The sequence below is a fragment of the Mustela erminea genome, chromosome 11 (assembly GCF_009829155.1).
Source record: "Mustela erminea isolate mMusErm1 chromosome 11, mMusErm1.Pri, whole genome shotgun sequence".
In the NCBI taxonomy this organism is placed as follows: Eukaryota; Metazoa; Chordata; class Mammalia; order Carnivora; family Mustelidae; genus Mustela; species Mustela erminea.
In genome coordinates this window covers 32,507,822-32,520,146 of record NC_045624.1, presented here as the reverse complement: position 1 = coordinate 32,520,146, position 12,325 = coordinate 32,507,822, and the positions used below count along the sequence as shown (strand labels likewise).

Genomic DNA, 12,325 nt, shown 5'->3' with positions numbered 1-12,325 from the left:
TAGCATTACCTATCAAACCATTTACTTTTTTGTTTTCTTTTTAAGTGATCTAATATTTAGCCACAGAAACTGATAAATGAGACGATTTTAGAGTGTGATAGAAACAGTGGGGAACGGGGCTGTGAGTGCAATGCTGACATTGAATAGAGTGGTAGAGAAAGTCTGAGGGAATGCCGCATGAGCTGGGACCCAGGAGATGAGGGGCTCATGGCTCAGAGAGGTTAAGTAGTTTGTGCAACTTCACATGGGACGGGGCGGCAGTGGGAGGGAGCTCATCTGTAAACTGAGGAGGGTGTTTGGATGATCTCCATGGGCTCTTCTGGCTCTCACTTTCTTTGCTCCTGTGACTTTAGGAGGTGGCATTTGATCTGGGCTTTGGAGGGTGGGGTGATTTTGACAGGCTGCCTTGTAAATGACAGGAAAAAGGTATTCCAGGTGGTGAGAACAGTTTGAACAAAAACACAGTGGCTAGTAACTGTAGAAAGAATTCTGAGTATGGTGTACCACAGTCCGATTTGACAAGGCTAGAGTTTAATCCTGTAGAAGACAGGAGAGTCAAGATGCATCTGGCACTGAGCTGAGGGAGGGTCTGAAAATCATACTTATGAGCTAGGGACTAATTCCTTGGAATTATAGGATTGAAAAATTTGGGGTCTTTTTTTTTTAGCATCTCTGTCCATTGACTGGCCTTTGTCTATCTAAACAGTTCCAGTGATGAAGACTTCTCTGAAGACTTCTCTAAGTCATCTATTCCATTTTCAGACAGCTCTAAGTATAAAATAATTTTTCATTACATTATATCATAACACAAGTTCTAATTCTAGCTTTTCCAAGGTGTAGATAAAATCATTGGAAGATTTCTGGGGTACCTGGGTGGCTCCGTGGGTTAAAACCTCTGCCTTTGGCTCAGGTCGTGATCCCAGCATTCTGGGATCGAGCCCCACATCGGGCTCTCTGCTCAGCCGGAAGCCTGCTTCCTCCAATCTCTCTCTCTGCTTGCCTCTCTGCCTACTTGTGATCTCTGTCTGTCAAATAAATAAATAAAAATCTTTAAAAAAAAAAATCATTGGAAGATTTCAAATGGTAGAGGAACATGTCAGGGATGTGTAACCCAAGGACTTAATGTAGGCCTTTTGCAGCACGCATATAATATGTACCCCAAAGATAGAGATAACTTTTGAAAGCCTTTAGAAAGCATTCCTTTCATGAAATGTGTTTTGAGCATTTATGTTGGATCAGTCAGTGACCAAGAATCTGGTGATAAGCCAGAATTCCTATTCTCACACTCTTCCCAGGCTCATGGGGAAGATGGACCATTGTAACAAGGACTCTGGGATTTGGGGGCGGGAGTACTTAACCTGGCAGGTAAGAGGCAAGAAATCAAAGGGCAGGTAAGTGTTCCTGGAAGTTGATGAGCTGTCCAGATTGATCAAGGAGGCAGAAAGAAGAGCACTCCAGGGATGGGGAGCATGGAGAGAGAAATGTGAATGGATGTGACACATTTAAGGAACAAAAAAAAAGTGTTTTATGGTGGCCTACAGTGTGTGGGTAGGGAAGTAGCTAAGAATGAGGCTGGCATAGTGGACTGAGACTGTCACGAGGGTCTGTGTTTGCCGTGCTAAGGATTTTGTATTCTGAATTTGATGAGAAGCCAATATTTTTTTTCCTAGATATGTGTGTGTGTGTGTGTGTGTGTGTGTGTTTATGTATATGTATATGTGTATATGTTTATGTGTGGGGGGGTGGGTTTTTTTGAGAGAGAGAGAAAGTACTAGCAAGCATGAGTGGAGGAAAGGGCTGAGGGAAAGAGTCTTAAGCAGACTCCACACCCATCGTGGAGCTTGACGTGGGGCTCAGTCTCAGGACCTTGAGATCATGACCTGAGCTGAAAACAAGAGTTGCATGCCTAACTGACTGAACTACCCAGGCACCCCACCAATATATATTTTAATAGAAGTATAAATGACATATAATATCGTATTAGTCTCAGGTGTATATTATAGTGATTCAGTAATTTTATACTGAATGAAATGATTCTCATGCTAAGTCGTTACCCTCTGTCATCGTATGAAGTTATTACAATATTATTGACTGTAGTGCCTATGCTGTACATTACATCCCCATGACTTACTTATTTTATAACTGGAAGTTTGTACCTCTTAATACCCTCACCTTTTTCTCCCACCCCCCAACCCTTCCCCACTCTGAAAGCCAACAGTTTGTTTCCTACAAGTCTATTTCTGTTTTGTTTTGTTTATTCATTTTGTTTTTTAGATTCTACATATAAATGAGATGAAAGGGTATTTGTCTTTCTCTGACTTATTTATTTCACTTAATATTCTCTTAAGTCCATCTATGTTGTTAGAAGTAGAGTTGCTGGATCATATAGTAGTCCTATTTTTAGTTTTTTTCCACACCATTTTCTGTAGTGGCCACACCAATATGCATTCCCACCAACAGAACATAAGGGTTCCCTTTTTCCCCATCTTCAGCAAAACATGTTGTTTCTTTGTCTTTTTGATAATAGCCAGTCTGACAAGTGGGAGGTGATATCTCATGGTGGTTTTGATTTACATTTCCCTTATGACGAGTGATGCTGAGCATCTTTTCATGTGCCTGCTGGCCGTCTGTGTATCTTCTTTGGAAAATTTCTACTCACATTCTCTGTACATTTTTAAAGTGGGTTACTTATTTTTTCTATATTAAAAGTCAGTATTTTTTTGCATTTCCTTATCTACTTTATTATTTTTAAAATTTTAATTCCAGTTTGGTTCACATACGAAGTTATATTAGTTTCAGGTGTACAATATAGTGATTTAGTAATTCCGTACATCAGTCAGTGCTCATGATGTTGAGTGTACTCTTGATCCCCTTCACCTATTTCCCCCCCATCACCCGCCTCCCCTCTGGTAATCATCAGTTTGTCCTCTATAGCTAAGAGTCTATTTTTGGTTTGTCTCTTTTTCTCTTGGTTCATTTGTTTTGTTTCTTAAATTCCACATATGAGTGAAATCATATGGTGTGATGTGAAATCATATGATATGAAACCATATGATATGGTATGACTGACTTATTTGACTTAGTATTATACTTTCTGGATCCATCCATGTTGTTAAAAATGGCAAGATTTCATTTTTTTTTTTACAGAGAAGTCAATATTCTTAAAAATAGTTTTTCCTCCCCAATTTATAGAATGTACATATATATTCCTTTCAAAAATTTCAGAACATATGGAAAATATGAAGAAATAGAAATCATCTTTAAGCTCACTAATCATAAATAGCCAATGTTAAAACAGTTTGCCATAGTTCTAACCAAGTATGATACTATGCATAGATACAGAATAAAAGTTATGATCTTATCACAAAATAGAGTTTGTATCCTGTTTTTTCTTTTGTAATGTTGTGTGCCAGCATTTCCTAGGCTTTCTTGTTAAAAACTATTTGAGAATTTAACTATTAATGATGACATATAGTAACCCAAAAGATGACTGTGTCTTTTTACTTGAATGCCTCATAATGGTTTAAATTTTAAGTTGCTTGATTTTTCACTATCTTTTTTTTTTAAATTTTATTTATTTATTTGACAGACAGAGATCACAAGTAGGCAGAGAGGCAGGCAGAGAGTGAGGAAGGGAAGCAGGCTCCCTGCTGAGCAGAAAGCCCGATGTGGGGCTCGATCCCAGGACCCTGGGATCATGACCTGAGCCGAAGACAGAGGCTTTAACCCACTGAGCCACACAGGTGCCCCTGCACTATCTTTTTAAAAGACTTATTTATTCATTTGAGAGTGTGGGCAAGCAGTGGGGGAGGGGCAGAAAGAGAGGGAGTGAGAATTTTAAGTAGACTGCAGGCTGAGGGGGAAGCTTGAAACTGAGCTTGATCCCATGACCCCAAGATCACAACCTGAGCTGAAATCAAGACTTGGCTGCTTTAACTAACTGAGCTACCCAGGCACCCTGCATTTTTCACTATTATAAATAATGTTGTGATAAACAGCCTTGTTTGTAAATTTGTTTTCACATCTGCCTATTTCCTTGGGGCCATGTCAGTGGTGCCTCTTAAGCAGGAGTGTGATGGACTCAGGTATGTATATCTGAAAAGCTCTTCTTCTTCTTTTTTTTTTTTTTAAAGATTTTATTTATTTATTTGACAGAGAGAGATCACAAGTAGACAGAGAGGCAGGCAGAGAGAGAGAGAGGGAAGCAGGCTCCCTGCTGAGCAGAGAGCCCGATGCGAGCCTCGATCCCAGGACCCTGAGATCATGACCTGAGCCGAAGGCAGCGGCTTAACCCACTGAGCCACCCAGGCGCCCTGAAAAGCTTTTCTGACAGTGGTGTGAAGGGTAGATTGGAAAGAGGCAAGCAGAGAAAAGATGCTCTTTGAGCAATTTAGGCCAAATATAATGGTATAAACTAAGTTACTGGCAGCAAGTTCAGAGAAAAGAAGACATTGTAAGATTCTAAGGTGTTTGCTTGTTTGTTGTTTGTTTGTATAACAGAGCTCCCTGGGAACTTGCTGAAAGCTATTAGCATTTTATACCTATTAGTTCAGGAGTTTAGGGACCTCTACGGTGGCTTTAGTTAGTAGGGCAACGAGGGTAACAGGGATCAATGGGTCTCTTCCCCAAGAGCCATCGTTACAAAAGTGGTGAGACTGAGACCTTGGACACAAGAGCAGTCCTGGATATCAGGGTACTTTTGAGAAGAGTACTGGACATAACCAGGGAGGCTACTTACTCCTAAGTAGGAGACGGGGAATCTAGAGAAGGAGTGAGGAAGTAAGTATAGAGAAATCCAGAAGAGAATGGTGTTGAGGAAGCCAAAAGAGGCATGAGTTTCAAGGAAGATGTCATCAAACTGTCAAATGTGGCAGAGGTCAGCAAGGAAAGGACTGGAGGGTATGCATAGGAGCAATTTAAGTCACCTGTCAATGTGGGTTGAGCAGATTCTGAGGAGCTGTGGTGTGGAAACCAGATTGCAGCTATGCGGTGAGAAAAGAAGGGAGCCAAGGGAGGCGAGTGCGCATGGCTTGTTTCAAAGAGACCTTGTTGTGAGGGGCTGGGGAGGGCAAGGTGATATAGCTGCAGTGAGATGGGGCAGCAGGAGTTCGCTTTTCCTTGTTTATATTGAAACAAGGAAAGCTAGATTTCTAAATTATCGTATGACTTTGATTAGTTCTCTGACATTTGCTATTTGCCATGTTTAAAATCTTTTGATTTTTTTGGATTCTGTATTCTGTCTCCAAGCTTCCAATGAAAGCACTCCTGCCCACACTGCTCGCATCCTGCTTCAAGGTCTGCTGCAACAGGCCGAGACTCCCGTGTGTGCTCACATAGCCTCAGTGGGTCTTAGTTGGACTCCCCTTTCAGTTATTAAGCTTCAGCATGCTACTATTTGGAATTACAGTTTCAAAATTTCAGAATATGACTGATATCCTTGAAGTTTGACCTTAACCTGAAGAATTGGTTAAAAATGATAAATGTTGGGGCGCCTGGGTGGCTCAGTGGGTTAAGGCCTCTGCCTTCGTCTCAGGTCATGATCCCAGGGTCCTGGGATCGAGCCCCGCATCGGGCTTTCTGCTTGGTGGGGAGCCTGCTTCCTCCATTCTCTCTCTCTCTCTCTCTCTCTCTCTCTCTCTCTGCCTGCCTTTCTGCCTATTTGTGATCTCTGTCTGTCAAATAAATAAATACAATCTTTAAAAAAAAAAAGATAAATGTTTTAAGGCTGCAGTTTAGAGAATGTCTTTATTGTGTTGCCAAATGCTGAATGACAGGGAGCTTTAATTCTAACAAGCTCTAATTAGAAAGCAGGGGGGAATCAAAGGGTGATGTCAACGAGAATCAAACTGAACCAGAACAAGAAATACTTTCATTGGTTACAGAACATCAACAATGTGTGGTATAATCTTATTCACTTCCTTTACTAGCAATGAAAATACTGTGGGCTCTCCTAGGGGGTTCAGTCTTATTGAACACATAATCATTTTGGTAGGTGTTTTTCGCTGGTAATATGTTGCTCTTTGGAGCTGCAGAAAATTATTTATTTTGACATATGCTAAATGATTGTTGGCTTTAAAAAAACAAGACAATGTGGCAAATGTTTCCAGTGTAAGAAGAAGTGGATAGTCAAGGCATTGACTTGGTTTCTTACTTAACAGTGAGTTAACCTATTTGTGAGTAGTATTTTTCTCAGCACAATTGCTTTAAATATGGTGACATCCAAAAAGAGTTACCACTTTTTAAGAGGGCGTTGTGTTACAATAGGAAACAGTTATCCATATAAAAGCACTTTTTAAGAGGACTTTGTGTTACAATAGGAAACAGTTATCCATATAAAAGATTAAATAAAGGACATATACATGTACATATACATCAGTGCATATATGCACATGCATATATACCATATATCTATATGATTTTGCTGTATAAAGAACCTGGTTATCTTTCTGTAAGATAGATTTTACTTTGAAATTCTTGGTCCTTTCTTCTTCGCTTTCCAGTGAAGTTCAGTATCATGTCTTTTTTTTTTTTTTAAGATACTTATTTATTTATTAGAGAGAGAGAGAGAGAGAGCGAGCACACACATACATGAGCGGCGGGAGAGTCAGGGGGCGAAGCAGGCTTCCCACTGGGGAGCTCGATGCAGGGCTGGATCCCAGAATCCTGGGATCATGACCTGAGCTGAAAGTAGACGATCAACAGACTGAGCCACACAGGTGCCCCATATTGTATCTTTTAACTCCCTTTGGGCCCCTCCTGCTCCCCTTCTTGTCTAGAACCTTTAGACTGTTCCTTTAATCATTCTTTCCTCATTCTAGCCAACTCTCCTTGCTTCTTGACTCCCTTCTGAATCTAATTCAGTGTGCCCAGGTTCAGCCTCATCATCTGACATGTTTGCTGCTGTCCCTGGGCTGGTGAGCATTGCTAACTAAAACTTGACGGGCATGCCAGCTGTAGCCTCTGTGAAGTCATGGCTCCAAATTTGCTAAGTCCTCACAATGGCCTTTGCAATCCTAGATTGTTTCCCAAGCAGTTCTCCTTTTTATGTCTGTTCTGTGTTTTCACCCCATCTTCAAACTTCCTCCCGGTCACCTATTCCCTCAGTTTCAGAAAATGATCTTGATTCCTGTCTTTTTGAGGCCATTACTCAGGAACTCTCGAACATCCTTCCTTTCTACTGCTCTGTATCACTACCTGCTCATTTTCTCTACCCTTATCACTCTGGTTATTTTCTTGCCTTTTCTCCATGACTTTGTCACAAGGTTGCTCAAAAGAATAGTGCCTGCTTGCCTCCATTTCTGATGTCTGGCTTTCATCAAACTGTTCTTAACCAAGTTAAACTGTCAATGCCTATGAGATAGTGTTCAACTTCTACCTAATTTGCCCCTATCATATTTTAACCTTACTGAGTGCTACATCTAAGCATCTTTCTCAGTTTTGTTTTTTTTTTTTTAAGATCTTACTTATTTATTTGACAGAGAGAGATCACAAGTAGGTAGAGAGGCAGGCAGAGAGAGAGAGAGAGGGAAGCAGGTTCCCCGATGAGCAGAAAGCCCCATGGGGGGCTCAATCCCAGGACCGTGAGATCATGACCTGAGCCGAAGGCAGAGGCTTAACCCACTGAGCCACCCAGGCACCCCTCTTCCTCAGGTTTTATGAAATCCCCTCTCTTTGGATATTCTTCCACATTGGGTTCTCACAAATTCAAAGTTGCCATTTGTCCAAAATAGCAGGAAGAGATTTGAGCATTTAATTCTTTACAAAATAATAATTGGTATGAATGCTTATAATTCAGTATATACCTCTATTGCTAAAATTGTATTATACTTTTTATCATATAAATCTATTATAATGCAGTACTTGTTATACTTTTAGAAAGTAAGAAATATATTAATTATCCTTTATTTCTTCTTTCCCAGTTAATGAAGGAGTTCCCCTTACTGAGCATGTTCAACATCCATGAAAACCTTTTAGAAGCTCTTCTAGAACTACAAGCATATGCTGATGTTCAGGCAGTCTTAGCAAAGTATGATGGTAAGTTCTTGGGTATTTTTATCTACTTGAGTATTTTTCTTTTGATGTATTTCAGCAGATCAGAAGATCAATAGATCAGAAAGATCATTTCAAATAGTATAGGACTTTAATAACTACCCACTTACAGAATTTTTACCTACAGTTTTAGGATGGTATTTTATAAAATCATAGGGTTTTGTGGTTGGTCAGTGGGGGCCAGAGATGACCCATGGCCTATGTCCCATGCCTCTCCTTCCCTCCCAGTGGGTTCCCCTTCTACTCTTCCTGTCAGCAAGAGTTAAGCATGCTCTGCTTTATTGCCTCCATGGTCAGAAGTCATTCAGAAACTCTGCAGGCAGCACTATCCTGTGGGGACCGCCCGGGCTGTTAGAGCTCCTGCTGTGACTCCACATTGGACGGCTGTGACCACTACTAGCTGGTCATGTTGATCCTTGAAGCAATATAGAACAGCTAGTAGCCCTTACTACAGCCCTTGTGACAGACAGTTCAGTAAATATTTAAAGATAAAAGAATGTGCCCTTCATCCCAGGTCTTCTCATTAGCAGAATACCTTCCATTTCTGCACCTGAAGGGCTTTGAAGTCCCTTCGCCATTCAAGTTACTTACCCATGAGTTTATTTCATTTTGCCTCTTCTTAATAAACCAGAAAAATAAACTGATGCATCTTAGAGATTTCAAAACTCTTGTGTGGTATTGCCTTTGTCTGTGAATTGATTATTTGATTAATTGCCAAAGAGTTATCCCCAGAATTCCCTGCCGTGACCTAGCTCCTGGAATCTCTGCAGAATATTATATTATCCTGCCTTATTTCATTTGTTTGCTTCTAAAATGGGAGCGATTACTTTTATCACATGCTCATTTTTTGCTTTGTAAAGTATTCCTTCTTTAGTAAGCATCTTCAGTACATTTAAAGAACTGTTCAGGTCAAAATTTCCAGGAATTCCTCAAACTAATAGAATGAACTATTTTATTTTATTTTAAAGATTTTATTTATTTATTTGACAGAGAAAGATCACAAGTAGGCAGAGAGGCAGGCTGAGGGCGGGGGGGCAGAGAGAGAGAGAGAGAGCGAGAAGGCTCCCTGCTGAGCAAAGAGCCAGATGTGGGGCTCGATCCCAGGACCTTGAGATCTTGACCTGAGCCGAAGGCAGCAGCTTAACCCACTGAGCCACCCAGGTGCCCCTGAACTATTTTATTTTAATGCACAGTTCTTCATAAGGAATCTCTGAAGCAGGTTGGAGTTGTTCTCCAACTATAGTTGGAGAAGCTGAGGCACTGGGAGACTTGGTTTGGTTTTGTTTTATTGTTAATTCTTGCTCAAATCGGTGGAAACTACAAGCTCTCAGCCAGTGATGCCATTACTTGGCCTGTGCGAACATAAGCACCCTGTGTAACAAGATATATGCTACCTAGTATGGAACTGATTTTAGAAAGAGAGAAAAGTATTTGTGGCGTACTTTGTAGTAAACAAAATGAAGACTGTTTGGCCTTCATGTCAGCTCACTTTTGTTCTCTGTTTATTTGTTGGAATCTCATTATTTGGCTGACCTTGATAGACTACCTTCTAAGCAAAATGCTCATACACTGAGGGTCTTGTGGTGCAAAAGGAACCGAGTCCCATGCAGCTGGGTCCAGGCACACTTTTTCCGCATGCTACCCTCTAGCTGTCAATGCCGTTGCAAAGTTCTGGTGATCTCATCCCTAGTGCCAACCTAGTACACCAAAGCTGAAGAGAAAAGTTCTAACTGGTAGAGCCTTTGGTATCTCAAATCTCCTAAGGCTCCTTTCACAACAATCTCAGTTCATTACAGAAATCATCAGCTTTGTCTTATAAGACTGACTGTGAAATAGAGAAATGAACTCATTTGGAGTTTTTTGTCATCTCTGTCTATCCCATTGCATAGCCCCGGCTCCACAACAACCAAATGCTGATTTATTAGATTCTGATAACATATGTTCACATTATTTGTTACAACAGCCCGTCCCACCCTCCACTAAAACTTGGCTCACACTTTACAAAATTCCTTTGTTGCGAATAGACAAACTCACCATACCAGGGCCCTTGTGTTGAGCTTTGTTTATGTTGTGTACCTGGCAACAGAGATGATGTTCTTATTCATTATTCATGGAAAAAGAGCCTCATTAGTGGCAGGACACATACTGTTGCTGAGATGCCGTGGTAGGAGTTTTGAGTTCAGCAGTTGTCAATAGACTGTAGATGACCTAACCCGGACTGAATTCTGGAGGGTGTTTTGGTGAGAACTTGGCTCAGACCTGTGTCATTTACAGTAGAATATAACAAAGTGGCTGCTGAAGTTACTGTTCTTATAGAATGATCTGCAACCACATAAGACTATTAAAAAATATGCCTCTTGTTTCTCACCCCATACCATGAAATGGGCTCTTTCAAGTTCAGCCCTGCTGCTTCTCCTGGAGATCCAAAGGATCTTGACTGAGTTGTTGCCTCATTTTTCTGGCCCTGTGCAAGAAAGTGTGGGTGCTTTAGAGGGTTTGGAGTACAGACAGCAATTAGGGGCTCCCTGTTCCTCGCCCTACTTCAGATGTCATCAGTCTAGTGCACGAGATGTTGGAGACAGCACTTTGAATCCCAGCCTCCCCATCCCTCTTCATAAAGCCACACCCAGAACAGCACGATTATATTTTATCTTTGCAAATTGGAATGCTCTGGTTGGGCAGCTATTTCTTCGAGGGTTTATGGGCACAGCGGTCCTTCTTTATTACTTTTGCTAGGTGGCCGAATTTTTTAAAATAGTATGTTGGGAAGTGACACAATGGGATTTGTGCTGCTTTCTGACCTGTGCAAAAAGGATTTAGAAATATGACAAGGCACAGGGGGGAAACCAACGTGTTCAAAGGAAGGAAGAAGGTAACATGTATCCCTTTGCCTCATTCTTTTTGTTCTATACCTTTTAAAAAAATTTTTTTTAGCTTTGAGTTTTAAAAGTGGTGTTCACAAACTCCTTTTACAGTGAAGCACCTGGATCCCTAGTAGGATTACCAGTGAATTGGTCATACCTCCTTATAATTTGTAGTCTAATTTTGATTTTGCCCTTGAGATAACTTCTTATGTTATATTACTCCAGCCATTAGTTTGAAGTGCTGTCTTGCTATCCTCAGGACTTTTCATATTCCTTTTTTAATTTGCTAGCCCACATTATGGGTAGGCAGTTTTTATCTGGGTGGTTGGTCCTGCTTTTGGAGACCTTCACACAAGGACTAAAATACAACAGCAACAGCTAGCATTTATTGAGTTCTTATATTGTGTCATGATCAGACATGATTCTGAGCTCTACACCGATGAACTCACTTATTCTTACCACAGGCATACGAGGCAGATACTATTATTAGCCCCATTTAATAGCTGTGGTAACTGGTACAGAGATAAGCCTAAGATGTTAAAGTAAAGCCATGGAGGTGTTATACTGTGTGAGAAAAGAGAGAAACTGAGGTCTGTCTTTGTTCAATAAGATGTGAATTCCATGAGGAAAGGAAAGCCAGAATCAAAACTGAGGTGGTCTAACTCCTGGCCAGTGGTCTTAAGCCATTGTGCTTCTGTTTTTGGCAGTATTTTTTTTTTTTAACTGTTTTTATTAACACCATTCTTCTGGTTGTTGTTATTATTAGCTACAGTTTATTGAGAACCTACCATGTGCCAAGCCTGTTAAATGCATTACCTGTAACCCTCGGTAACGTTGCAAGGAGGTGGTTATTCCATTTTAGCAGATGTAGAAACTGAGGCTTGTGAGTTTAAGTAACTTTCAAGACCACATTCCATGAAAACTGCAGAACTGGGATTCAAATCCAGGTCTCCCTGGCTCTAAAAGCCCATGTGTTTTCCATCAGTGTAAACCTTGCTAAATGACTCGCTCTGCCTCTCTCGCTCCTTTTGGAAAAGCATGAGTTGGGTGGGCTGGAGTTGTGATGCAGAATTTCAGTGATGCCAGATTGTCTTTTAAGTTTCCTTTTTAATCATTCCTTAAGAACCTGGTATGTCTTTATTTGCTTATCTTTCTGAAACTCTATTCAAAATATGGCTTTCTATTTTCAATCACCTTGTGCCTGATTTCTTTGTCACAAAGGAGATTTGATGTAATCATGTTGATTTGAGATTTATCATCTTTTTTTTTTTTAAGTCATATATAAGCTATAAACACAGAAATGTTTTAAAGATCATTAAGTCATCAGAACCTTCTTTTAGAACCATGGAGAAAGTTGTTACAAGCTTTGGGTTGCCTTTCAAAGGAGCTTATAGGCCACCTAGGTTGAAAAC

At 40.6% G+C, this 12,325-nt stretch overlaps 1 protein-coding gene across 10 annotated transcripts in view; it reads left to right on the top strand.

The window, feature by feature from the left end:
- The window catches only part of ST7 (suppression of tumorigenicity 7), a 239,285-nt gene that overhangs the window by 172,789 nt on the left and 54,171 nt on the right, over nucleotides 1–12,325 (top strand). For all 10 annotated transcript variants that reach the window (XR_004276730.1, XM_032304290.1, XM_032304292.1 and 7 more), the window contains one exon: nucleotides 7,920–8,034. Coding sequence is in view for 9 of the 10 variants with exons in the window: in XM_032304290.1 (XP_032160181.1) it covers nucleotides 7,920–8,034 (115 nt within the window). In the remaining variant the exon portion in view is untranslated. The remainder of the gene's footprint in view (nucleotides 1–7,919; nucleotides 8,035–12,325) is intronic.